The sequence below is a fragment of the Camelus ferus genome, chromosome X, assembly GCF_009834535.1.
Source record: "Camelus ferus isolate YT-003-E chromosome X, BCGSAC_Cfer_1.0, whole genome shotgun sequence".
NCBI classification, from domain to species: Eukaryota; Metazoa; Chordata; class Mammalia; order Artiodactyla; family Camelidae; genus Camelus; species Camelus ferus.
In genome coordinates, this window is record NC_045732.1 from 77861870 (window position 1) to 77888190 (window position 26321).

A 26321-nucleotide genomic window follows, 5' to 3' on the forward strand; every position below is an offset into this window, starting at 1 on the left:
AATATTTCCTATTTTATGTTCTATACTGGTATATACTACATATTACATCACACATTACATGTTACATATATACATATAGTACAATTCTGTAACATTGTAATCATATAAAATTGTATGTAGGTAACAGTGTAAAATTACATAATGCAATTATACAATATATAACATAACATTACATGTTACATACATAATATAGATACAATATAAAATGCTATAAATATTATAAAATGGTTAATTCCATGTTATATGAAATTAATGAAAACAAAGAGGGGGAAAAAACCAAAGTAAAAGTGTTCCGCCAGCTCCGAGTTGAGTGGTGTCAGGTAATCGTGCTGTTCAGCCCACGTGACCCACGAGACTTTTCTGGGAACGAATTAAGGAGACAAAAGCGATGCTCAGCCAGTCCACGGCCTCGAACTGAAAGTCAGCCGGGGCTGGGCGGGGCCGCGGCGGAGCCACGAGGCCCGCGGGCCCGCCCCTGCTGCCGTCAAGCATTCCGAGCGCGTTTTGCGACAGACGGCGGTGGAGCCCGGCGCCGTCGCAGGCTCGCTTTCCGGCGGGTCTGCGGGGCTCCTGGCTCCTCTCGCCATCCTCCAGCACCTCAGGGCGTCTCTGGTCTCCTGACTCCCTGGCGGCTAGTCTGTGGCAAGAGAGCGGGGCCGGTCCCGGTTCTAGCCTGACCCGCGAGGTGACCTTGGTCGAGTCCCCTGTCGCGCCAAGCCGTGGCGTCCGTCTGTGGCGCATGCCTGTCAGGGACTCGACTCCCGAGCGGTTGACGACACAGACCTAGAGCGGCCCCACAGGCTGCCCCGGGGTAGGGGGAGCGCCGGGCCGCCGAGGGCGGTGGGGAAAGCTCGGCCGGGGGGAGATGCCCCTACACGTGAAATGGCCGTTCCCTGCGGTACCGCCGCTCACCTGGACCCTGGCCAGCAGCGTCGTCATGGGCCTGGTGGGCACCTACAGCTGCTTCTGGACTAGTGAGTGGGCCCAAACCCGAGGCAGGGTCGGCTACGGGTCTCCATGCCCAGCCAGAATTAGGGTTGGGGGTTGTGGGCGCTGGCAGGGGCTAGCTTGGCTGGGGGGAATCCTGGCTCCCGGGAGAAGGAGGCCAAGACCCCCATACTCCCCCTCTCCCTCCAGAGTGCATGAACCACCTCACTGTCCACAACAAGGAGGTGCTGTATGAGCTCATCGAGAACCGAGGCCCGGCCACGCCCCTCATCACGGTCTCCAATCACCAGTCCTGCATGGATGATCCTCATCTTTGGGGTACATGGACCAGTGTGCTGGGCACAGGGCGGCAAAGAGAGAACCTGGGACAGGGCCAAACCAAAGCAGAGCAGACGCTCTTCTCACTGGGCTTTTTATATAACCCTGGGACTCCTGTTTCTTGGGGGGTCCTGCCCCAGGGATGAAAGTTTGATTTGTGGTCCCTTCAGCATCCTCTTAGAGAATGTGATTTGGGGAGGGCCTCAGAAATTTGGAGGGAATGAAGAAGTGAGGAAATGGCCGCAGGACAAGGTCTGACAGCTTCTTTACTCTCATGTGTCAGGCCTGTGGAACTCTCCATTCTCTAAACCGCTGAAGGTTCCACAGAGCCTTGGGAACAAATCCGAGGACCGTAGGGTGTCCTGCCAAGGAAGCTCTAGGCTAGGGGCAGGAACACCTGTGTCCTGGTTCCAGGTTTGCCCCAGGCTGGGTTTCAAACCTCTTTCAAACCCCAGGCTCTTTGGGAGTCCAGTTCCCCACGTAGAAATTCCTTCTCCACTGACTTCACAGGGAGTTGCATGGCACCAATAACCCAGATGGCTGGGTACAGGGGTGCCCAGGGCTTCCCCTGCTGAACTTAGACGGTTAGACTATTGTAGAGCTCATGGGGAGCCATGTGGTCTAAACAGAGCCTTTCAGAGCTCACTCTGGCCACTGGGCAGAGAATGGCCTGTAGGGTGCCATGGGCAGATCCCAAGACACCAGGAAGGAGGCGTTAGAGCCATCCAGTAGCCTGGACTAGGGTGGTGGCCGTGACAATGGAGGAGAAGGGGTGGAAGAATAGGTAGCATCAAAATATATCAGAGAAGTAGGCAGACCAGATGTGGAGGGGATGGGAGAGAGGGAGGAGCCAGGGAGCACTTGGGGGTCCACCCCAAGGGTCTGGAAGATGCCACTTTGGGCCATAGGGAAATGGTGATGCTGTTGTCTTTGTCCCTCATTCACTGAAATGATGACAGAAAAGACTCCCCTAGGTCCAAGGTAAGTTGAGGCATGAAGCTTTTCCTCTCCTTCTCTAGGGATCCTGAAACTCCGCCACATCTGGAACCTGAAGTTGATGCGTTGGTGAGGAGGAATGGGCCCCTCACAGTGGGTCCGGCAGGCCTCACCCATCTCTGCCCAGATTTGCCCTCCTCCTCCTGCTCTGCCCAGGAGGCGGCATCCAGCAGTCCAGGCAGGGCATAGGGTGGGGCCCCGCAGGCCCTCCTGTGCCTCCATCCTGCATTGCTGAGGATGCCAGGCATCACGCAGCAGGGAGGGCAGGGTGCAGGGAAGGCAGGGATGATTGGGTCTTTACCCACTCCAGGACCCCCGCGGCCGCAGACATCTGTTTCACCAAGGAGCTGCACTCCCACTTCTTCAGCTTGGGCAAGTGTGTGCCCGTGTGCCGAGGTGCGCTGCTCTTCTGGGAGGGGCCGGTGGGCCAGTGGGTATAGGGAGGTGCTTCTGGGAGCTGCTCTGGCCTCCCTTGGGGCAGGGAGACTGGTGGCCAGTGCCTCTGGCTTGGCAGCACTGGGAATAGAGGGACCCAAGTGGGACAGGCAGCCTGGGAGCAAGGGGAGCTGGGGCTGTTTCCTCACCAGCTCCATTGTGTGGCAGGAGAGGTGGCACTCACTCCTCTGATGTCTTCTTGGAGAGCAGTCAGTTCTCTGCGAGTGCCCAAGGAGTGTGAGACCCTGGGGCTCTGGCGTTAGAAGTCAAGGAGGCATTACCCACAGTTCCTTTCTTGGAGGATGTTGCTAAGAGACTTACTGACGGCAGTGTGATGTCATCGGTCTGTGATGGCGGTGGCATGTGCTGGCAGCTGCGGGGCTGGGGAGAACAAACACGCTTGTGGGGCAAGGGGTGAAGTCGAGTGACTACTCAGCCTGTCTTGAGAGCCTCAGGAGGTAGGGGCTGTTTTGATCCCCATTCTCCAGGTAAGGGGGCTCAGAGGGATTAAGATGCTGGCCCAAGGTCACAGGGCAAGGGATAGCAAAGCCAGGATTCAAAGCCAGGTTGCTTTTTCCTGTGTGGAAGTAGGATTTTTCCAGACAGAGTATGAAAGTAGAGGTGCCCTAGACACGGAAAGCACATAGCAGGCACTGGAGAGGTAAGTGATAAAGGTAGAAAATGTGAGTTGCAGGCTGAATGTGAAGATTCTGGAATACTCATGTTAAGAATTTGGGGCTCTCCTTTCTTGTCAGGGTAGTGACATGCTTTCTTGTCTGTGGTTCAGAGAGAGAGCACCCTGGCTGCAGCTTGGCTGACTGACAGGAGCAGGGCGGAGTGGAGGCAGGGAGCCTGGTTAGGGGCTATCGCTGGGCCTCCGGGGGTCACCACGGAGAGCCAGGGAGGGGGACTGGTTTAAGATGTTCTCTGGAGGCAGAGTTGACAGGACTTGGTGACAGATTGGGTGTAGGAGGGGGCGAGGAAAAGTAAACTTAAAAGATGACACTAGGTGACATCTGGGGACAGTGAGCCACTGGGAGGATGGGACTAGGGGAAAGCAGTATGGGGGATGCAAGGGGAGGTGAATCTCATTTTGCACGCGCTTCATCTGAGGAGCGGAGCAGGCCCAGAGACAGTGGGCTGCGCAGTTCTGGAACTCAAAAGAATGGTTGAGAACAAAGCTACTGGGGACTCAACGAAAAATGAAGTGACAAGCATAGAAGTGAGATTGTAGAGGGGGAGAGTGGGCAGAGAGCAGGGGCCCAGGGCAGCACCTCAGAGCACAGGACCAACAAACCACCAAGGCAGCAGAGAGCTGTGGCCCGAGAAGAAGGAAGCAAAGCAGGCCCTTTGGAACTGTGGAAGCCTCCAGTGACCAGGGAGAAGCCATTTCCTTGGACTGACGGCCTTTGGGGTGGGGTGGCCACACCTCCCAGAGGTTCCCTTGTGAGGAAGAAGAAAGAAGAGGAAGTAAGGGTATTAGATGGTCAAGGGAAGGTTTCTTATTTCTGGTAGGTGGAGGTAAAACTGGGTTCTGGTCATCGTGGGTTTTGTCCAGCAAAAGTCCCACCGCGGAAGAACGAGATTACTCAAGACTTTACCATGTCAAGAGAGTGAGAGGGAGCCGGAGACTGACTCCCTGAGCCCCTCCAAAGCTCTTGTATTTATTGAGAATAGTCAAAGAATCAGAGTGAAATACGTCAGAGGACTGAGTAAGGGGCATGGTGCACATGCAGGGATGCTGGTCAGCAGTTTCAGTTCGGGAAAAACAGAAACATTATAATCTTAATTTATACTTAGAGAGAAGGTTACAATATCGATAGTACAAATGGTTATTTTAAAACTCAATCATGAGCAAGGTTACAGTGTTCCGAATAATTGATAATGAAAACCCAGAGCATCGCGGAGTCTCCATACTATGGTCAGAAATCGTCTAAGCACGTGAAGCAGCCCAGCTGTCCCCAGCTGAGGGCTCAGCCACAGTCTTCTGTGAGCAGAAGTGGCCTGCATTGTGCACCTGTGCCTGGTAAGTGAAGCACGTCCTGCCGGTTAGGGCGAGGGACGAGCTATGGTTTTCCATAAGCACAAGCAGCCCTGAGTCTATGACCTTGAACTAAGCAAAGCGAGCAAAGCATGTCTGTGCCTTTCACGGCGAGGAGACAGTTTGTAGCAGATTCCTGCTGGCACAGCAGCTTCACGGCAGCTGAGCGAAATTCCACAGATAAGGTGGTGAGTGGTACTGAGAGTTCAGTCTTTTATACTTTTGGACATTTTTCTTTGGAGGAGCAGTATAATGACAAATATAGAAAGCATGGGTTTTGATTATACATTTCTTATGCCCTTATATAAAGGTGAGAATACATAAAGGTGAGAATATGATTTGGCAAAAGCAATTATTTCAATATCAAAGTTTGTTAACCCAAGTTTGTCTCCCACATAAAACATGGTAAAATCCAAGAACAAAACCTCAAATAATTAACAAGGGTTTTAATGAAAAGCTGCAGTGTCAGCCCGTCCAGCCCCTCAGACCTCCTTACTCCACAGAGACGGCTGCTGGAAACACTTCGCTTCCCGCTGCTTTTGGGGGCTACTTCATTTCTCTAAAACACAAGCAGAGGCTCCAGCGTGCTGGCTAGTGACAGCCGTTGTGTGTTGTGCTCTGCTCTGAGAAGTGGCAACTCTGCTCTTGTGCCCCGTCCCTGAGTCTCAGTTCCTCCTTTCTGCAACCTCAGAGGCCTTCCATGTCCACATCTAGTCTCATTCTTCTTTCTGACCTGCATCTAAGTTTTATTGTACAATAAAAACAGAAAGCGAAATCTTCATCCTCAGCGCCTTCCAGTGAAAGAAAGTGGACAGGGACAAGCTGTTTCTCAAATGCATGTGTTGTGCAGCAAAGATCTCACAGCAAGTGTTGAAGCAAAGGAAGTACCTGGTGCACTTTGCTCCTGTGTTCCAAAAGCCTCCCTTTTCCCCCCAGGCACAGGCCTTGTAATATGACATGAAGTATCAAAGTGATTGCATACTAGCTAAGCAGCGGAGCGAAAATAGCATTTGCAAAACCTGAGCACCGTGAGGTGCTGCTGTCGGCACACAGCTGTAATAGTTTTAAATTTCGGTTTCAAGCTGGATGACTCAGGTGCAGCAGTGGGTTTTTGTAGAGAAGGAGTCTGCACCTCTGAAACTCACCCCTACGAGGTAATGTGATCCCAAGTAGGGGACCCTGTGCTCTCCCTCACAATGCCCTAAGAAACTGTCGTGGGTGGTGACTCCCCAGTGCCAGCCCCTGACAGAGCTGCTGGGCCAGGTTCCCATTTGGGTTGAGTGAGAATCCTGGACACCTATCTAACACCTTCCAAAAAGACTCGGCCTTGCAGAGAACAGGTTGAAAGTCCATTTCTTAGTGCCTTGGCCCAAGATAGTCCCAATGTCTGCCTGTACGTCCGTCTGTCTCTCTCCCTCTTTGTGGTATGGCTCTCTACTCCTTACCTGATAAGGATATTTACCCTCCTTCTTCAGCCCCCTCTTCTCTGTCTCTGTCCACTATTCAGACAAGGTTGATGAGATTCTTACTGCGTGTGGGCACAGGTTGTCCCCACGTGACTTCAGGTTGCAAGCCAGCATGCAGCATTAGGCATTGGTGTCCGTGTTGTTGCTGACTGTTAGGCCACCTGGGTCATGTCATGGTCTCAGGGCATTTCCAAGGCGAGTGTTGCTAGCTCTGGGGGCAGCTCGACCCCACTTTTTTCAAGACTAGCAAGTTTGAGTTTTCCCAACTCTCAATGACACTTTGTGTTCCAGCAAATGTTCTCCCTTTCCCAAGAGGCCTCACAAAGGGAGAGTCTGGTTTTCAGGGGGAGCCCTGCAAGGAAGGGGCCAGCAGGAGAGAGGGCCAGCAGAGGCTGCGGGCTTAGGCAGGGCTGGGAGGCCTGTGAGGAGCGGCTGTGGGAACTGGCCTGGCAGAGACACCAGGGGGAGGGTTGCTGTTCCAAATCTGGGGTCCCAGCGAGGCTGGAAGTCATGAGTGGATTTGGTTTGCTCCTGCAGCTCCCTCTGGGCCAGAGGCGGCAGATGGTAGGCTCACCCCAGGGGTGGCTCATCTCATGGCTCCAAGAGCCCAGGTGGGGAGGCAGGGAGGACAGTGAGTTGACCTGGGGGTCTGTGAAGGGACATGCTGCAGCTGTGTGACTGCGGCTGAAGTCGCTCAGTGGGTGAGACTGTGGTGTGACCAGCAGGTGAAAGGCAGGGTCATAGGTCGGTAGAGGAATGGCCACATTCAGAACTTCAGTGGGAGACAGTTTGAGATGATGATGCTTCCTTGCATGGAACAGGCACTTAGAGGTTTAGAGGATATTACTGAATGAAGGATGGCAAGGGCCACGGTGTGGCCTGGCAGTAGCCAGTGTTCCCGTGGATGCCCCCAAGCTGCTGCTTCATTCTTCGGGATTGAGGAGTGGCCTTGGGAAAATGGGGACTGACAGGGAGAGGCCTTTTCTTGGCAGGGGATGGCGTCTACCAGAGGGGAATGGATTTCATTTTGGAGAAGCTCAACCACGGGGACTGGGTGCACATCTTCCCAGAAGGTCAGTGGGGCTGGCAGGGTTGCAACTGTCTGAAAAAAAACAAACAAACATGGGTGGCACTGCCCCTTGCCCCTGCCTGGCGGCACGCAAAGCCCCACTTCTGTCCTCTGTCCGCTCTGAACAGGGAAAGTGAACATGAGCTCCGAGTTCCTGCGCTTCAAGTGGGGTAAGAGCTACCGGCCCTCTCTGGCTGGGTGGCCCGTGGCAGACGGGGCAGCTGGGGGTGCTGGTACTAACAGGAAGGGGGCAGGTGCCGAGACAAGGGCTCGCCTTACACAGGGGCTGGCCCAGGGGGCTGGTTTTAACTGAGGGAGGGCAGGAGTGGCCCTGGTCGTAGCCGGCACTGCAACTCCACTTGCGCCAACGTTTCTGCCTCTCCCTGGGGCAGGAATTGGACGCCTGATTGCTGAATGTCATCTCAACCCTGTCATCCTGCCACTGTGGCATGTTGGTGAGCCTCCCTTTAGGGCCGGGGAGAGGGGTGAGACAGGGGCTTCGCTTGGTGGTGGTCGTGGGGTGGGGGGGGTCCACCGGATGGCAGGGAGAGGGTGCCTAGGCCACCCTGCTCCACCCTACACCTGCTCCCCGGCCTTCTATCTGCTGTGCTGCAGGGATGAATGACGTCCTTCCTAACAGCCCGCCCTACTTCCCCCGCTTCGGACAGGTGGGTAGGGGCTGCGACCTTGTCTGTCTGTCTGCCTGCCATCTGCCCTGGGCCTCCCACTCAACACTGCTGAGGCCAGATTCAGGGGAGCTGAGTGGGACATAGAGAGGGACTTCCTGGCACCAAGGCCAGGAGAAGGAGAGTGAAGGAAGTAAGGTCTGGGGTGGGGACAGGATGACTAGAGCATGGACCCCAGGACTGGGATGGCCTGTGGATGTCCCTGCACCCGACCGCCTCATCATGAAGAGGGAGCCTAGACCCGATGGAGTACTCAGCAAGTTAGGGACAGGATTCGGCTTCTGGCTCCTTGGGGCCCTGGTGGCATGGGCAACCCCCTGTTCCTGTCACCCATTGGTGGCTGGCCTCCCCACAGAAAATCACCGTGCTGATCGGGAAGCCCTTCAGTGCCCTGCCCGTGCTGGAGCGGCTCCGGGCAGAGAACAAGTCAGCTGTGAGTTCCTCCCCCAGGCAGTCCTGTAGCTGTCCTAGCCCTTCCAGTGCCCTTGGCCTCTGGGGGACCCCAGGCAGGCTCCCTGAGGGCTGCAGGCCAGCCGCTGTCCTTCCCCTCAGATGGAGATGCGCAAAGCCCTGACTGACTTCATTCAGGAGGAATTCCAGCGCCTGAAGACCCAGGCAGAGCAGCTCCACAACCACCTGCAGCCTGGAAGATAGGCGGCACCCCACCCAGACCCTGCCCTGGCTTCCTCTTGGACTGGGGAAGGGCGGGGAGGCGGGCGTGGGGGGGAAGAGGCACTCTAAGACCCAAGCCCCAGCTGCTGGGCTCTCAGTAGCGCCTTTGGCTTCTCGTGCCACCCAGAGCTGGGCTGGGGGATGGACTGATGCTTTGAGCTCAGATACAGTTTTTCAGACAGATTTGTCCAGCATCCTCAATGGGTGCTGTCTCCTAGTTGGTGAGCGTTCCAGCTCCTCTCCGGTTCTCCAGTTGAAGGTCTCTGATGCTCCTCCCACCTGGCCAGGCAGGGAGGGGGAAATTTCAGCAGGGGCTTCCTTCCTTCTTGCCTTCAAGGTGTTCTCTCTCAGGGTTGGTGCCTGGAGGGAGGTTAGTTGAAGGGGCGGGTGGCCAGGCCAGAGCTTCAAGGGGCCCACCAGGCCCGTGGCCTGGCCACCCGCCTGCTCTGATCCAGGAGCTGCTCACCATTTCCTCAGGGATGGCCATCAGCCATGTCTTCCTTCCGCCCAGGCTCCCTCACAGGCATGGGAGCTGCAGGCAGAAGAGCAGCCCTTTTCCTGAAGTGTAGCCCAGCCAAACGGAGCCTGCGGCAAGGGCCAGAGACCTGGCCATTTGCCCCTGTGCTGGGGCCCACCAACTTCTCCATCCTTCCCACCTCCCTGGCATGACTTGAATCCCTGGGGGCCTAGGTTTTCATGTTTTATAAACAATAAAGCATCTGTGTTGTGTTCTTTGACCTCTGGCCTCTCTATAGGGGTGCGGATGGGATGTGACCCACTGGACAGGAAGGCTGGGCCCTTAGAACTCTGGTGCATCAGGAGCACTTGATAGGGGAGGGTGTAGCTCTGTGGTGGAGCACATCCCTAGTGTGCATGAGGTCCTGGGTTCAATCCCCAGTACCGCCTCTAAAATAATAAATAAATAAACCTAATTACCTCCTCCCACAAAAAAAAAAGTAGAAAGAAAGAAAAGATGGAATCACAAAGATGATTAGGACTGCAACTGCATGTGAATCTAGAATTATTTCAAAATAAAGGTTTTTCAAAATGACCAGAAGGGAGAAAAATCACTTGGGGAAAAAAAAGAAACCCTTGTAAATAAATACAGGAAAAAAACAGACTTTGCCAGTTAGCATTTATTGGTCCAAATATAACATCCATTTTTATGTATATATCCATTTGGACAAACATCAACTCTGTTTCATGGAGAGTTCTGATTTTATACCCTAAATAAATGTTCCATTTTTCCATGTTCTTGTATTTTTACAACCTTCTCTCCATAAATATTATATAAATATTGCCTGACAGGTTTTAAAACTTCACATAAATGACATTTATAAAGTGTATAAGGGCAATTTGGTATTTTTTAATATAGACTTTTTTTAGAGAAGTTTTAGGTTTGCAGCAAAATGTGGCTTATCCTGGGTTTGCGAAATCTACAAATGCCATTCACCATATTAACTGATTAAAGGAGAAAACCTATACAATTATTTCAATAGATGCAGAAGAAGCCTCTGAGAAAATATTCATAATTTTAAAAATTCTGAGCAAAGTATGAATAGAGGGGAACTTTCTTAGTCTGATAGAGTCTATCCACACACACACAAAACCTTTGTTAATCTGAAGGAGACTACAAAAAACCTAGAGTAATTACTATTTTTGATGTTGAAGCTTTGGAAACATTCTGTTCAAAATCGAACAAAATGAGGATGTCGACTATCACTGTTGTACTAGTGGTACTAGAGCAGTAAAACAAGGAAAGGAAATCAAAGTTACAATAATTGTAAAGAAAGAAAACCGGCATTATTTGCTGCTGAGAGGACTGTCTACATAAAAAACCCAAAAGAACTTACAGACAAATTTTTGGAAATAAGGGTTTAGAAAGTTTTCTAGCTACAAGATCAGTATGTGCAAAAAATCAACTGCATTTCTATACATACACCAGCAACAGAAAGTTAGAAAATATAATTTTAAACAAGACACCATTTACAAAAGTTACAAGATACCTAGGAATCAATCTAACAAAAGATGTGAAAGACCTATATTAGGAAAATCGTAACACTTTATTAAAAGACATTAAGGAATACCTAAGTAAATGGAGAGTGAGCCCATGCTCATTAATAGGAAGACTTGATACAATAAGTAAGTCAGTTCTCCACAATTTATCTACAGATTAATGTAATTCCAGTCAAAAGCTAATCAGGGTTCAAATATTCAGATATTTACACACGCATGTTTATAGCAGCATTACTTACAGTAGCCAAAAGGTGGAAACAGCTCAAGTGTCCACCAACAAATGAATGGAGAAAGAAATGGTCACATGATGGAATGTTATTTACCACAAAAAGAAATTCTGACACATGCTACAGCATGGATGAACCTTGAAACTATTATGCTAAGTGAAATGTGCCAAACACAAAAGGCCACATGTCGTATGATTCCATTTGTATGAAGTCCCTAGAGCAGTCAAATTCATAGAGACAGAATAGAATGGTGGGTGCCAGGGGTTAGGGGAGGAGGGAATGGGGAGTTAGTGTTTATTGCGGACAGTTTTAGTTTAAGATGATGACAGTGTTCTACCAATGGATGGTGGTGATGGTTGCACAACAATGTGAATGTGCTTAATGCCATGCAACTGTACACTTAAAAATAGTTAAAATGGTAAATTTTAATATTATGAATATTTACAATTTTTAAAAATAAAAATTGCTAAAATGATAAATTTTATGTTATTTATATCTTACCACTACTTTAAATAATCTAATCAGGTTTGAAATGATCTGATCAATCTAACAAATTAATTCTACAATTTATATGGGGGAATGGGTATAGCTCAGCGGTAGAGCACATGCTTAGCATGCATGAGGTCCTGGGTTCAATTCCCAGTACCTCCATTAAAATAAATAAACAAATAAACCGAATTATTCCCCCCTGGGAAAATTTTGTTTAAAAACCAATAAGATAAAATTTACATGGAAGCACAATAGCCCAAGAACAGCCTCTTGAAAATGAAGAATAAGGTGGGAAGATTTGCCTTACTGGGTATCAAGGTTTATTATGAAGCTACAGTAATTCAGACAGTGTGGTACTGGATACACAAATTGACTAGGAGAATGAAATAGTGAGCCCCCCAAATGACCCACAGTTACATGGACACTTATTATACAAGAAAATTGGTATTTCAAGACAGTGAGTAAAGGATGTTCATCTTAAATGGTACTGGGACAATTGCAGGTCCCTATGGAAAAGAAATAAAAGAAACTTGACCAAACGATGTGACTGACAAGGGGTTAATTTCTAAAATATACAAACAGCTCATACAGCTCAATATAAAAAAAACCCAAAGAATCCTATCAAAAAATGGTCAGAAGACCTAAATAGACATTTTCCCAAAGACATCCAGATGGCCAACAGGCATATGAAAAATGTTCAACATCGCTAATTATTAGAGAAATGCAAATCAAAACCACAATGAGGTATCACCTCTTATCGGTCAGAATGGCCATCATTAAAAAGAGTACAAGTAATGAATGTTGGAGAGGGTGTGGAGAAAAGGGAACCCTCCTACACTGCTGGTGGGAATGTAAACTGGTGCAGCCTGTGGAAAACAGTATGGAGGTTCCTCAAAAACCTAAAAATAGTTACCATATGATTCAGCAATCCTACTCCCAGGCATATATCTGGAGAAAACTCTAATTTGAAAAGATACATGCACCCCAATGTTCATAGCAGCACTATTTACAACAGGCAAGTCATGGAAGCAACCTAAACGCCCACTGATAGATGACTGGATAAGGAAGATGTGGTATGAATGAATATTACTCAGCCATAAAAAATAATGAAATAATGCCATTTGTAGCAACATGGATGGACCTAGAGATTATCATACTGAGTGAAATAAGTCAGACAGAGAAAAACAAATGTCATATGATATCACTTACATGTGGTATCTAAAAAAATTATACAAAGGAACTTATTTACAAAATAGAAATAAACTCACAGACATAGAAAATAAACTTATGGTTACCAAAGAGGAAGGGGGGAGGGATAAATTAGGAGTTTGGGATTAACAGATACACACCACTATATATAGAATAGATAAACAACAAGAACCTACTGTATAGTACAGGGATCTCTATAGTCAATGTCTTGTAATAACCTATAATGTAAAAGAACCTGAAAAAGATTATATATAGAGAGAGAGAGGGAGAGGGAGAGGGAGAGGGAGGGAGGGAGGGAGGGGGAGAGAGAGAGAGAGAGAGAAAGAGAAAGGGAGTGTCACTTTGCCTGAAACTAACAGAACATTGTAAATCAACTATACTTCAATAGAAAAAAAAGAAACTTGACTCCTACCTCACACCATACATAAAAGTGTGAAAAACAAGACAACTTCTAGAAGATAATGTAGGAGAATATCTCCATAATCTTGAGGCAGGGAAAAGCTTCTTAAACAGGACACACAAAAAAACACTAACCATCAAGAAAATGTTACATTTTACTACATTAAAATTAAGACGTTCTATTCATCAGAAGACATCATTAAGAGAGGGAAAAGGGAAGCTACAGACTGGAAGAGATTTGTAATAATATAACCAACACAGAGCTCATATTCAGAATAAATAAAGAACTCCTAGAAATTAACAAGAAAAAGATAAACAATCCAATAGAAAAAAATGGGAAGACTGATGAGAGCAGGTATTCCACAGAAGACGAAACGCAAATGGCAGAGCTGAAAATATATATACTGTATGAGTTTTTTGTAACTGCAGTCAGAAAGTACCATACACTGGGAGTTTAAAACAACCAAGATTTAGTCTCTCACAATTTTGGAGGTCAGAAGTCTGCGATCAGGGTATTGGTAGGACTGGTTCCTCCTGAATCTGTTCCATCCCCTCTCCTTGCTGTTCCTTGGCCTGTAGACACATCACTCCAATCTCTGCCTCTAGCTTCACAAGGCCCTCTCCTCTCTGCGTTGTGTGTCTGTTTTTCTCTTCTTATAAGGACACTCGTCACTGGATTAGGGGTCGCTACTCCAGTTATGACCTCATCTTAACTAATTATATTTGCAAAGACCCTGTTTCCAAATGAGGTCACATTCTGAGGTTCCAGGTGAACATGAATTTGGGGGACACTATCCAACCCAGCTCATATACTCTATGACCTGGTAGATATACCTACTGAAATGTACATATATGTGCACCATAAGACATATATGTAATTGTCTGCAGCACCATTAGCCATACTAGCCAAAGTGGGAAGCCACTCCAATGTCTCTCAACAGTAGAAGGGCTGAGGGGCTGGCAGAATATTTACTCAGGGGAATAGCAGTCATGTTGCTATTATGCAATGACTCCCATTAACCTCCCAACTTTGAGTAGAGAATCTAGACACAAAATGTAATACTGAACAATTCCATTTATATAAAGTTCCTCAAACAAACAAAACAAAACAAACGTATTTAGGGATGCATGCTTCATTTATGCTCTGGTCTGAATGTCCGTGTCCCCTCCAAATTCCTGTTGAAACCTAATGCCCTAATGGTCTTCAAAGGTGGGGCCTGTGGGAGGTGCTTAGGTCAGGAGGGTAAAGTCCTCATGATGGGTATCTGGAGCCTTATAAACAGGCTCCAGAGAGTTCCCTCACCCCTTCTACCAAGTGAAGATACAATGAGAAGTCTGCAACCTGGAAGAGGGCCCTCCCTCTACCCTGATGGCACCCTGATCTTGGACTTCCAGCCTCCGGAATTGTGAGCAATACTTTTCAGCTGCTTATAAGCCTCTTTGCCTTGTTCTCACGGCAAGCACAGTACGGAGTTCGGGGGCTTTGGCAGGAATGTTCCAGGGCCTGGTCACCTGCTTTGTGGGTGTTGAGAGACTTCCACAGTGGTGGTAGGGGTCTCCTGATCCTCATATCACAGCTACAGTGGGGCGTCCTTGAACCTGCCTTCCAGTTCATCTCCTGCCTGGCAATGGGCAAGGAGAATTGCTCCCGAAGGGAAGGGGGAGACTGAATAATTGTGAATGATGATGCCGTCTGCCACGGCCCCTGAGACATCTTGCACTCAGAGGTCAGGAAGAGCCTCACAGCCAACCACGGGAACCACAAGATGCACCCCCAGCATCGGCCAACAGCAGAATAAAACCAGGGGTGGTAGAAGGCTCACACACTGGATTGTGCAAGGATGGTACTACACAACCTGCGTCCTCTGTGTGGCACTATGAGTAGGGCGATGACATTTCATCATCTCAAGTACGAGCAGACTAAGCACTAGATGGTTTAGGGACACATACATAAGTGGTCAATCTCTAGGGAAAAAAAGGAGGGAACAATAAACACCAAGTTCAGGCTAGCAATTACTTCTGGGGGTGAGGCAGGGAAAAAGGGATTTGAGGGATACAGATTCCTAGCCAAAGAATTGGCAGTGGCCTCTGAAGTCTGGGGCGGGGTGAAGAGGGCTGCTTTTACTGTATATTTCATATACTGGAAACGTGTAAGACAGCTTGTACATGTCTATGTAACACTCATGTAATTGATGTAGCACATAAATATCACACATAGTTTAGTATGTGTTCAATATTATATTAAGACAATTTAAGAAGACGAGGGGATGATGAGGGCCCAGAAGGATTTTAATGAAGAAATGCCTTTACCCTAAAAAGAAAGCCCCAGGACAGAAGGTGCCCATGGGTGCTGTCAACATTGAGGGAATGACAGCTTGGATATCACCTTGTGGTCAAAGCAGACTCACGTGGGTGCCACTCTTTGCACTTCCCTCCCAGCTCTGTGTCTTCCCGCTTTTGAACACCTATCACCCTGTGTTGTGGCCTACACTATTCCGCATCTCCTCTAGACCAGATTGTGAACTTTTTTTGGTTGTGGGGGAGGCAATTAGGTATATTTACTTATTTATTTTATTTTTTAATGAAAGTACTGGGGACTGAACTGAGGACCTTGTGCAGTTTAAGCATACAATCTACCACTGAGCTATACCCTCCCCCCCAGATGGTGAACTCGAGGAGCAGGGTCCGAGTCTGACTCAGTGCCTGGCCCAGAGCAAGTGCTTCAGGAAGCCGGGAAGGTCACCACTGCAGGGACACCTGGCAACTGAGGGAAGGAAAAAAAAAAGCAGCCAAGGGCTTTTCTCCCCTAAGGATGGGGAGCAAGAGACCGCTGGCCAGCAAGATCACAATTTCAAGAATGTCTTTGCCTTGAAACTTTTTAAAATGGTGCCCTTTGTGTTCCTAAGTTTGCCCATGGCCACTGGCTCCTCTTGTCAGTCTGTGTCACTGCTCTCCTGGTCCCCAAGGTCCATCGACAGATTTCACTCCCATGGCACTGTTATAGAACTTCCCTCTTAAAATGTGTCCCTTGCCAGGTCTGTTCTGGGCCTGGAGGACGTCAGCTATGCTGTGACGCCCTGGTTAGGGGCCCTCAAGCTCTTCCCCTACCGGGGGCTGGGCCGACCAAGATCTCCAAGCAGGACTTTGGTGAGTGACTGACTGACTGAGGGAATGCAAGTAAGCCCCAGGGCAGCCAGCAAGCCCAGCCAAAGCTGCCCTACCTCCTGCCCCTCCATCAACCTGGCCAAGCCCCTTTCATCTTTCTCCTATCTCATCTGCTCTGCTCACCAGAGCCAGACCAGCCCTTCAAAATACAAATTAAATCAGGGCACTAGGACGTCAAACTTCTTCAGGGCTTCTGGGGATACAGCCAGCACCAGCATTAGTTCCCCTCACCTGGCCTGGCCACTGCCACTTGGGGACCCTACAAATACCCTAAACTTAACTATCCCCAACTGATCTCATCTCCCAGTCCCCAACTCCAAGAGCCACCTTCAGCTGCTGTCTCCCCTGACCATGTCCAGCCCGCCTCTTTTCTTTAGCTCAACTGCCACCATCCTAGCCATCCTAGTGCGAGTCACACTGGTGACAACCAGGACTACAATCTCAGAAGCAGTTTCTCTGACAAGTGGAGGTGATCAGTGGCCTATCAGCCACATGGAGCTGGGTGGGAGTCACTATGTGCAAGGTGCAGTGGCTCCCAGCACCTAGTCCCTCCTTCTGCTGTGCTTTTTTCCTGCAAGGCAGTGAGAGTTCTGCACACAGACTGAATTCTGCCAATGAGATGGTGTTTGAGGGGCGGGGGTGGTAGTAGCAGTGGCTGGGCAGTGTCCCAGTGTCCAGTTATGATTGCCCCAATTTTTGCAGCAACAAATGGTGATGCAATGGATCGCTTTGTATGTGCATCCTGTATTTCTGCTGAATGGATCCCTAAGAGGGAAATTGCTTGGTTAAACGTCACACACATTTTAGCTTGTTGGATGCTGCCAACTTATCCTCCAAAAACGTTCTACCAATTGATATTCTCACCACTGTGTAGGTGAGACTATGTTTCCTAACATCCTTGCTGCCAACAATGGGCAGTATCAAACGTTCATCTCCCTGTATTTTTGTCATGAAAAATATCAAGCATGTAGTGTTAGCTTCCCAGGACTGCTGTAACAGACCAGCACAAACTGGCAGTCTTAAACCAACAGAAATTTATTCTCTCAGTTCTGGAGGCTAGAAGTCCAAAATCAAGGTGTCAAGAAGGCTGTGCTCCCTCTGAAAGTGCTAGGGAGGAATCTTTCTTTGCCTATTCCAGCTTCTGGTGGCTCCAGGAGTTCTTTGGTTAGCAGCTGCAAAACTGCCTGTCATCAACTGGCCTTCTTCCCTGTGTGTCTGTGTCTAAATCTCCCTCTTCTTATAAGGACACTAGTTATTGGATTTAGGGCCCACCCTAATCCAGCATGACTTTATCTGCATCTGCAAAAATCCTATTTCAAAATAAGGTGACATTTACAAGTTCTGGATAGACATGAATTTCAGGGGGATACTGTTCAACCCACTACATGTAGCAAGGTCAAAAAAAAGCTTATGGTGAACACCCATATACTCACCCCCTAGATTCTGCCATTAACATTTTACTATCGTTGCTTTATCATACACCTATCTCTGTACTTAAACTTCTCTCCTTTTTTTAATGGAGGGACTGGGGATTGAATACAGGACTTCATGCATGCTAAGCATGCACTCTACCACTGAGCTATAGCCACCCCCTCTCTCCATTTTATTTTTGGTGCATTTCAAACTAAGTTCCAAACTCAGATCACTTCCTCCTAAATAAAACCGTGTACATATCCTTAACAAGAATTCAATATTTGGTTATAGTTATTGGGTTTTTTGCTTGCTTCTAATGGTCACCAATCTGAGAAATCAAAAATGGCACAGAAAAAGGTGAAAGTCTCCTAATTCGTTTGAGGTGGTGTCTCCCATCTTCTGACTCTAGCTGTCATTTTCCTCTCTTAAAGGCAAACTTCGAGAAAGGACAATCTACACCGTGTCTCCACTTCCCCACACTGTCATCGCTCTTGCCAAATTGTTGTTGCTAAGTCCAAGAAAGTTCTCCATCCTCATCTTAACCTGCTTCCTAGCAGTTGACAATGACATTGTTAATCATGGTGTCCTTGAAACTAGGTTTCCCTGGATTTTCCCCTCCTCTCTGATGCTCCTCCTCCTTGCTCACTCTAAGTGCTGGTGTTCCTCCTCTTCTCTCCTCACCTGTGTCAGGTAGGGTTCATCTGCAGGAAAAAAAACCAAACCACTCTTGCTATTTTAAGTACTGAGAAGATTAAAACGGAGAGGCAAAGCCGCGCCTGTAGGGACTAGTGGAGCAGAGACCACCCTGGCCCCGCCCCACTCCTTCTGCGGGGTCGAAGCCCGAGGCGTCGGCGGGCGGTGGGAACCGGCGGAGCTCGGCCCCACCCCCTTTCCTACTTGGAGCGTGCGCGCCTGGAGACACGTACAGCCAACCAGTGAAAAGGAGCAGCTGTGAGTGGCATTTACGTCGCCCAATCATCTGGGGGTCTGGAGAGCCGGCTTGCTCCTGGGCCAATGGCGGCTCGAGGCGGAGCTCGGGCGGGGGCGACGGTCACCTGATCTGCGGCGGCAGTGGTGGGTTGAGGCAGTGGAGGCCGAGACGTTATGATGGCGGCGACTGTGGTGGCTCGAGTGCTGGCGGGGACGCGACGGGCCCCGGCGCTCTGGCAGATGCGGTGGCTGCCGCTGGTGCTGGTGCTGGTGACGGTGGCGGCGGCGTCAGAGCAGCAGGTGCCGCTGGTGCTGTGGTCGAGTGACCGGTGAGCGGGGCGGGCCCGGGCGGGCTGCGGTGCGCGCCGCGGCGGCTGGGTGCCCTCGCCCAACTCCGGGGCTGTCCTTGGCGAGAGGCGGCGAGGCCCAGAGGGGGACTGACCCTTTCTCGGCGGCTCGTAGTGAATCGGCTGTGTCAGAGGTCTAGGTCCTATGCATCAAGCCGGGACCCCGTGGGCTTCGGATTTCAACCCATACACCCCCACTTGACAGCACTTCTTCTGTTCCTTGCCAGAGACTTGTGGGCTCCTGCGGCCGACACCCACGAGGGCCATATCACCAGCGACATGCAGCTCTCTACCTACTTAGACTCCGCCCTGGAGCTGGGCCCCCGCAATGTGCTGCTGTTCCTGCAGGACAAGGTGCGCCTGTCCCAGCCCTTTCTCCCTCCGTTATCAGGAGGCAGGCAGGCCCCCTCCTCCCCAGGACACTGAGGCCCATTCCCCAAGGGAAGCTTCAGTGACCTTGTCCCAACTGTAGGGAGGTGTGGCTCCTGTCTTGAGAAGGCCTGTAGAAGGTTCAGTGAGAATGCTGAGGGCTGGGAAATGGCACCCACTTGATAGGGGAAGTAAAGGGTCAGAGGCCAGATGCCTACTGAGTACCAAACCCTCATCTGAGCTACTCTACATGGTAGAGACTATTGATCCTGTTTACAGATGAGAAGACAGATGCCCAAGGATGGTCAGTGACTTGCCCAAGGTCACACAGCTAATGGGTGGCACAGTTGTGATTCTAACTGTAACAATCATAAAGAGAGACAGTTGAAAAATGATCACTTACTGAGTCCTTCATTTGCACTATGTTAAGTTGATGTCATTATTTTGGTTTTACTGCCAAAGAAGCTAAAACTTGTAGAGGTACAAGGATTGGCTGAAGTTCCATGGTTTATGCGCACCACACTGGGTTCTCGTCTAAGTTTGTTGGACACCTGCTCACACCCAGCACACTGTTTTCCCTCCCACCCAGGTCTTTCTGTCCCCAAAGCAGACATATAGACCACAGGAAGATTCCAGCAGAGTGTAGGACGGGTGTTTGGGAGGTTATCAAGCCTCTGCTTGTCTGTTCCTCATTGGTGGCCTGTATGGCTCATAGCCCTTGTGGTCTTGCTCCATCGCTCTGTGGGTCTGTAGTCCTTCCGGGAGGTGGTAAATAATGTAATCAGACTGGAACTCAGTTCTAGTTCTACTGACTGACTTTGAGACACATGAAGTAACCTGCAAAAGCCAGTTTCTGCATCTGTAAGATGAAGACGCCACCTCCCTTGGGGCTCTGAGGAGCAGCTCTTATAATCTGTGTAAAACATCAACCTGTCTTTTGGCATTCATTCATTCATTCGTCATGTGGACTACCTGCTGTGTAGCAGGCCTTGACTTTTGGGGACATAGCAGTGAGCAGAATGATCTAAGCCCTCCCCTGAAGAAGCTGATGTTCTTGTGAGAGTGACAGGTAAACGCTCAGCTGGTATGTGATGTAGTCAGCGCTGTAGTCCTCAGAGAGGAAGGAAGCAGGCTAAGGGGCCAGAGTGGCGATGCTGTCGATGCTGTCGAAGATAAAGGTGCTATCTGAGCAGAGGCCGAAGTGGTGGGAGGGATGGAGCCCAGTGGCTGTTGGGGGAAGGGCCTTCCTGGCAGAGGTAACAGCAGGTACAAAAGCCCTGGGCAAGGAGTGCCTCTGGTGAGCCCACGGAAGAGCCGGTGCGGCTGGAGTGTAGTGAGTGGTAGAAAGGATTAGGAGACAGCCAGCCAGGGAGCCAGGAAATGAGGGGGGAGGCAGTTCTAAATGTGACAGGCAGCCTGGGGTGATTTTGAGCAGGGAATGCCTCGAGGACACAGTGGTGGTTCCTAGGCTGTCAGAGTGAGGGCCCAGGCGGCCAGACAGGGTCAGGATTCCTGGCCAGAAGGGAGAGAAGGCCAGGCAAGTGTGTATACTAAACATGATGAGGTTAGGGCAGCTGATTACGGTCCCCTCTAGGCCTAACCGGGGAAGGTTGGAGGAAACTGGGAGTCAAGGGGCAGAAGTCCACCTAGAAGGGCATATCTAGGTCACAGAGGAAAAGGGATGGCGTCGGTGTGACTGTGGTCCAGAGAGCTCAGAAGACTTCAGTGCTTTTTCCAGCATGTCCCGAGATCTTCATCTCTCTCTCCCCTGCCACCAAAACCAGGCGGGGAGGGGACTTCTCACCCTCCTTTGCAAAGGGTCCCACCCAGGCTGGACACTGATGGCTCTAGCTGCAGGTTCTCCTTTTCTCCAGCTTCCATTGGGGGGCCTGTGGTAAATGCTCCTGGCTGCCCCCAAGCCCCCTCCCTGCAGCTTCCCTCTTCCCTCCTCACTTCCTCTTGTGTGTAGGCAGGCGGCTGACTCTTACTCCTGAGGTGACCGCAAGTCAGCTGCGCACAGACTTCCTCCCAACCCCGTGACTGCCTTCCTTGTTCGCTCAGCCTGCCGAGGGGATGCTAGAGGAAAGAAGGAGCCTTTCTCCCCATCTCCCCCGCCATGCACCGTCGCTCACTCTTTCACCCAGACTAAACATGACTCTAAATGAGGTTTTGCTGGCCCTGAAAATGCACAGGGAAGGCGTCTGGCCCCAGCCCAGCCTTCTGAGGCTGTCTTCCCTGCTTCCCTACTAGCTGAGCATCGAGGACTTCACGGCCTATGGTGGTGTATTTGGAAACAAGCAGGACAGCGCCTTTTCTAACCTGGAGGTGAGAGTCCTCTCCCAGCTGTGAGCCCTGCAGGCCGCCCTGTGCCGCTCCCCCAGCACAGTAAGAACTGTCCTCTGAGGAATCCGAGATGCTGGCTTTAGTGGGTAGAAAGGCCTTAGTGTCGGGGCCAGGGATGTGGAGTGTTTCCCTACTGACCTGGGATGAGACCCTTGTGTGGGCCTGGCTGTGGCTGGCCAGAGAGTTCTGGGGGGCTGGCCCAGGTCTGCTGGTCCCTTGCTCACTCATCCTCCTGCCTCTCCCTGTTCCCAGAATGCCTTGGACCTGGCCCCCTCGTCTCTGGTGCTTCCCGCCGTTGACTGGTATGCGGTCAGCACTCTGACTGCTTACCTGCAGGAGAAGCTCGGGGCCAGTCCCCTGCACGTGGACCTGGCCACCCTTCGGGAGCTGAAGCTCAATGCCAGCCTTCCAGCCTTGCTGCTCATCCATCTGCCCTACACAGCGAGGTACAGACCAGCCTCTGGCCCCAGGGCCCAGAGAAGGGTGAGGCTCTGGGCTTTGGTAGCACAACTCAGCCAAGGAGAACAGCCCTCCTGTTTAGCAACCTGAAGCCCTCCCGGAAGGTACCCTGTATGGCTGGAAAAGGCGGAAAGGGCCTCCAGCAGGGCTGTGACTCAGGAGTCAGTGCCCAGCACTGAGCTCAGCCTATCGGGCCTCCAGAGATGAGGCAGATGTGGGCCTTGCTGATGGGAAGCCAGGTCGCCCAGCGAGGGGCTGCTCGTGGAGCAGGTGGCAGGGCCTTGAGCGGGACAGGGAAGCCAGGGTAGAGGGGCCAGGGGTTCCAGGCAGGGCCATGAGGTGAGTAGAGGTCTGGAGGGAAGAGCTAGCTGGGTGACGGGGCTTTTGGGGAAGGATGGCGGCCTGGAGCTGAAGACACGCGAAGGGATGGATGGGAGGCAGCCTAGGCTGGTAGGGAGCTGTGTGGATTTGGGGCTCTGACCTGCCGTCTCTTCCATAGCTCGGGTCTGATGGCACCGAAGGAAGTCCTCATGGGCAATGGTGAGTGGGGGCAGGGAGGGTGCACGTTTCTGACCTCACCTAGCCCTTGGCCGCAGAGAGCTGGCCGCACTCCTCAGCCCCCCACTCCCAGGGCGGCCCGCCTGCTTCTTGGAGTGACTGGCAGCCAAGCAGGGAAATGCTGGTCTCCAGGCCTCGCCTGCTCCAGTTGGGCCCTGCCTGGTGGAGGTATTGGGCTGTCTGGGGCCTTCTGTGTGGAGCCTGCGAAGCCAGTTTCTACTCAGGCAGTGTGAATCATAGAGACCAGAAACGTTTCAAAAAACAGCTCTGAGGACTAGTCTCTGCTATAGAGGACTGCCACTCCTCATGAAAAGGTCACTGGAGACTTCCTGCAGGCGGATCTGGAGTTTTCTGTACTTGTGGGTCTTTTCTCCCTCTGCTGGGTTGGGGCTCAGCATTAGGGAGTCAGTGGCCTCAGTGGCTGAGGCCGCAGGTGTTGTGGGGGAGCTGGGGTGGGTGGGATGATGAGAAGCAGCTGCTGTTCAAGACCCTGAGTGGGAAGTGAAAACATCAATGAAGGTGGAGGGAGCTGGCCCTGCAGGGGTCTCCATGGCCCACCACAGATGACATGCCAGTTGCACATTGGGGATGGGGACTTCTGGTGCTCCCTGCCTTGACGAGGTGATCCCACCAAGCACCATGGAGAGGGCACCGATGGGGCGTGGGAGAGGGCTTGGCCTGGCTTCTGCTGGCTTCTGCTCTGCAGACACTTTCTAACGGGTGGGGGAGCATGGCCCAAAGTGGCCGCCTGTGACCTGCTTCTCCGCCCTCCCCGTTACCCCTCAGATGAGGTCATCGGGCAGGTGCTGAGCATGCTCAAGTCAGAAGACGTCCCATACACAGCGGCCCTCACGGCGGTCCGCCCATCCAGGGTATGCGTGCTTCCTCGGGGCCCCAGTGGGAGTGCTCAGAGGCCAGGGGATGAGTCAGCCTGGAGAGGGTGGCAGCTTCTCTGGGCAGGTGTCAGGGGACACGGCTGAACCGCAGAGTCCTGCTTCCTCCTTCCACGTGGCAGCTTCCCACCTAGCCCTGGCAGCCTTACCGGCTGGCATATTTGGACAGTAAGTCCAAGGGTCCCCAAGTTGGAGAGACTAGGAACATCGCAAAGGCTTAGGGGCCAACAGGGAAAAGCTTCCTGAAGGAAGGGCCTTTGAGGATGACCGGTGGGACTTTAGCTGCTCGAAGGAGTGCCCAGTGGGGGCGGCAGGGGCAGGCCACTTGGTTCAAGCTCTGCTCCCAGGGCTGTTGAGAGGCTTGTGGGCTGTTTCTGCAGGTGGCCCGTGATGTAGCCATGGTGGCTGGGGGGCTAGGTCGCCAGCTGCTACAAAGACAGTCGGTGTCGGCTGTGATCCATCCCCCTGTGAGTTACAATGACACTGCCCCCCGGATCCTCTTCTGGGCCCAAAACTTCTCGGTGACATACAAGGAACACTACGAGGATCTGACCTCGCTCACCTTTGGGGTCCAGGATCTCAACCTGACTGGCTCCTTCTGGAATGACTCTGTTGCCAGGTAAGGGCGAAGTACATGCCACTCTGTGTGTGTATGTTGGGGGTGGTGTTCACCATGGGGATGCAGGTGGTATTGCAGGGTGGGGCCGATGGGAGGGCTCTTAGAGTGGGAGTTGCTTAGAGTTCTACCTCTTCATACCTTCTAGTTCTTGGCTGGGACGTTGTTTGTGAACACTTCCCAATCTGGGAACCTGAGGCCTCCCCCTCGAGAAGCCTCAAAGCCCAGCCTGGGCACCTCAGCAACCCCAAAGGGGAGCTGAAAGGAGGGGCCGTGGGCTCAGGGGAACCAGAGGAAGGAGCCCTCAGCTGGAGGTGGGGAACCTGTGTGTTGGCTGCTTCCTGACCTAGAATGTGATGGGGCCTCGGTTTTCCCATCTGTCAAGTGGGGGCGCTGCCTCTTCAGGTGGCTGTGAGGCCCTGGCACAGCTTATGGAGAAGTAGACTTGAGGATGCTGCTCTGAGATGCTTGCAGCCATCCCAGAGCCTGAAAACTCACCTTTTACTCTCACCCTGCAGGCTTGCACTGACCTATGAACAACTCTTTGGTACCACGGTGACATTCAAGTGAGTCCGAAAGGCAGTTGAGGTGTGGGTGGGCTGGTCTGGCTCCGGCCTCTCCCGCTGCCTGACCCCTGCTTGGCCTCCCCAGGTTCATTCTGACCAACCGCTTCTACCCAGTGTCCGCCCGGCACTGGTTTACTATGGAGCGCCTCGAAATCCACAGCAACGGCTCCATCACCGCCTTCAACGCCTCCCAGGTGACGGGGCCCAGCATCTACTCCTTCCGCTGTGAGCACGTCAGCGGCGCCAACAAGGATGGCGATCTCCTGGTGCCTGGCACACAGCCCTCCCCCTGGCAGATCACTTTTCAGGACTTCCAGGTCGGCATGGGGAGGGATGGAGCCTTGAGGTGGGCAGGGAGCCTGGACTGGAGATAGCAGGGCTGATAGAGTGGGGAGGGAACAGAGGCCTGAAGAGGCTGTGTCCTTTGGGTTTGGCCTTGGGCTCAGGAATGTAGTTGTGAGTCCTGTCCACATGAAGTGCCCATCCCGTGAGATTTGGGTTGCCCACTAGCTTGGGAACCCCAGCCCTCACTGGGCCTCCTTTTGTGGGGGCACTCGGTCCTTTCTGTCCCCCAGATCCAGGCCTTCAACGTGACGGGGGAACAGTTCTCCTACGCCAGCGACTGTGCCGGCTTCTTCTCCCCGGGCATCTGGATGGGGCTGCTCACCTCCCTCTTCATGCTCTTCATCTTCACCTACGGCCTGCACATGATTCTCAGCCTCAAGACCATGGACCGTTTTGACGACCACAAGGGCCCCACTATCTCTCTGACCCAGATTGTGTGACCCTGCGCCTGTGAGGGGTTGAGGGCATCGTGGTGTCTGGGTTGTCACTTTCCCACCTTAAAGTGTGCTGGACAGAAGGGCTTCCCCTGTTCCTACCATAGCATGAGTCCCCAGTTCCCCTTGGCCTGTCTGGCTGCCTGTTCAGCCCGCTGAGGGTCTCCCCTGGGCTGCCCCCTCCCCATCTCTACCAACAAGGTGTATATATTCTGAACAGATAGTAAACAAATCCCCTAGGCTTGGTCATTGTGAGGGAAAATCGTGTGAGTTCTAAGCCCCCTCCTCCTTCCCCTTTTTCCTTATTTATTCTCTTTTCTCCACCTTCACCCTTGCTGTTTATAGTGCTTTTGTGTAACCAGTGCTCCCTCCTCAGGCTTTATGGGGCTCCTTGCAGTAGCCAGGAGCTGGAGGTTCCCTAAGTTCGGGGAGGGGGTGTGTGGAAGTACTATTTAACTGTCTGTTTTGCTTGGCTGGCATTATTGTCTTTTGGTGATGTGCTAACAATAAGCAGTACAGTGGGGTTTATTTCTTTGGCCTGAGAAGGAAAGGACCTCCATTCAGGTTGGGCTGGGTGTGATCACTGGGTTTATGGCATATTCTTGCCAGGATTGCCTGGCAGGAGCCTGGGGTGCTCCTGGTTTCCTTCCTAATAAAATAAAGACCGGTCGCCATGCTTGAGCCTCTTGTCACTTATTTTTGCGCTGGGCGCAAGGATGCGCTGGGCTGAGGGCTGAGGGCAGCGGAAGGAGACGCCCGGATGTAGCTGTACCCTAGCCAGGCCAAGCGGGAGGCGGGAAGGTCCGTCCTGCTGGCTGCCTTTCCCCACGACCGGGAGGGTCTTTAGCAAGCTGGGCCTCTAACGGGAGGGGATGCAGCGCTCGGTGGGCAGGGGTGGAGGAAGGGCAGAGG

The 26321-nt window shown here is 51.5% G+C and overlaps 2 protein-coding genes across 4 annotated transcripts; both read left to right on the forward strand.

Annotated features, from left to right (window-relative positions):
* Nucleotides 1-500: 500 nt before the first annotated feature.
* On the forward strand, nt 501-9368 carry TAZ (tafazzin). Of its 3 annotated transcripts, none has more exons than XM_032475703.1 (10): nt 501-811; nt 1138-1266; nt 2286-2331; nt 2573-2658; nt 7197-7277; nt 7402-7443; nt 7666-7728; nt 7889-7941; nt 8315-8392; nt 8512-9368. In XM_032475703.1, the coding sequence occupies exons 2-10, from the start codon at nt 1143-1145 to the stop codon at nt 8611-8613; spliced, it is 675 nt and encodes a 224-aa protein (XP_032331594.1). In that variant the 5' UTR covers nt 501-811; nt 1138-1142; the 3' UTR covers nt 8614-9368. The 3 variants fall into 3 exon arrangements, with proteins under 3 accessions (XP_032331594.1, XP_006189976.2, XP_032331595.1); XM_006189914.3 differs by having other exon boundaries at nt 503-974; XM_032475704.1 differs by lacking the exon at nt 7889-7941 and having other exon boundaries at nt 503-974.
* Nucleotides 9369-18653: 9285 nt separating this feature from the next.
* ATP6AP1 (ATPase H+ transporting accessory protein 1) lies at nt 18654-26090 on the forward strand. Its single transcript, XM_032475700.1, has 10 exons — nt 18654-18808; nt 19054-19180; nt 21446-21520; nt 21791-21984; nt 22497-22537; nt 23342-23427; nt 23829-24067; nt 24583-24630; nt 24716-24947; nt 25206-26090. The coding sequence occupies exons 1-10, from the start codon at nt 18654-18656 to the stop codon at nt 25413-25415; spliced, it is 1407 nt and encodes a 468-aa protein (XP_032331591.1). The 3' UTR covers nt 25416-26090.
* The last annotated feature ends 231 nt before the right edge of the window (nt 26091-26321 follow it).

Excerpts from the sequence above, each read along its gene's own strand:
- ATP6AP1 (XM_032475700.1), top strand. The coding sequence starts at position 18,654 with ATGATGGCGGCGACTGTGGTGGCTCGAGTGCTGGCGGGGACGCGACGG. Across the intron at positions 18,809-19,053 it reads GTGCTGTGGTCGAGTGACCG|AGACTTGTGGGCTCCTGCGG; the intron begins GTGAGCGGGGCG and ends GTTCCTTGCCAG. Across the intron at positions 21,985-22,496 it reads CATCTGCCCTACACAGCGAG|CTCGGGTCTGATGGCACCGA; the intron begins GTACAGACCAGC and ends TCTCTTCCATAG.
- TAZ (XM_006189914.3), top strand. The coding sequence starts at position 866 with ATGCCCCTACACGTGAAATGGCCGTTCCCTGCGGTACCGCCGCTCACC. Across the intron at positions 975-1,137 it reads CTACAGCTGCTTCTGGACTA|AGTGCATGAACCACCTCACT; the intron begins GTGAGTGGGCCC and ends CTCTCCCTCCAG. Across the intron at positions 2,659-7,196 it reads GTGTGTGCCCGTGTGCCGAG|GGGATGGCGTCTACCAGAGG; the intron begins GTGCGCTGCTCT and ends TTTTCTTGGCAG.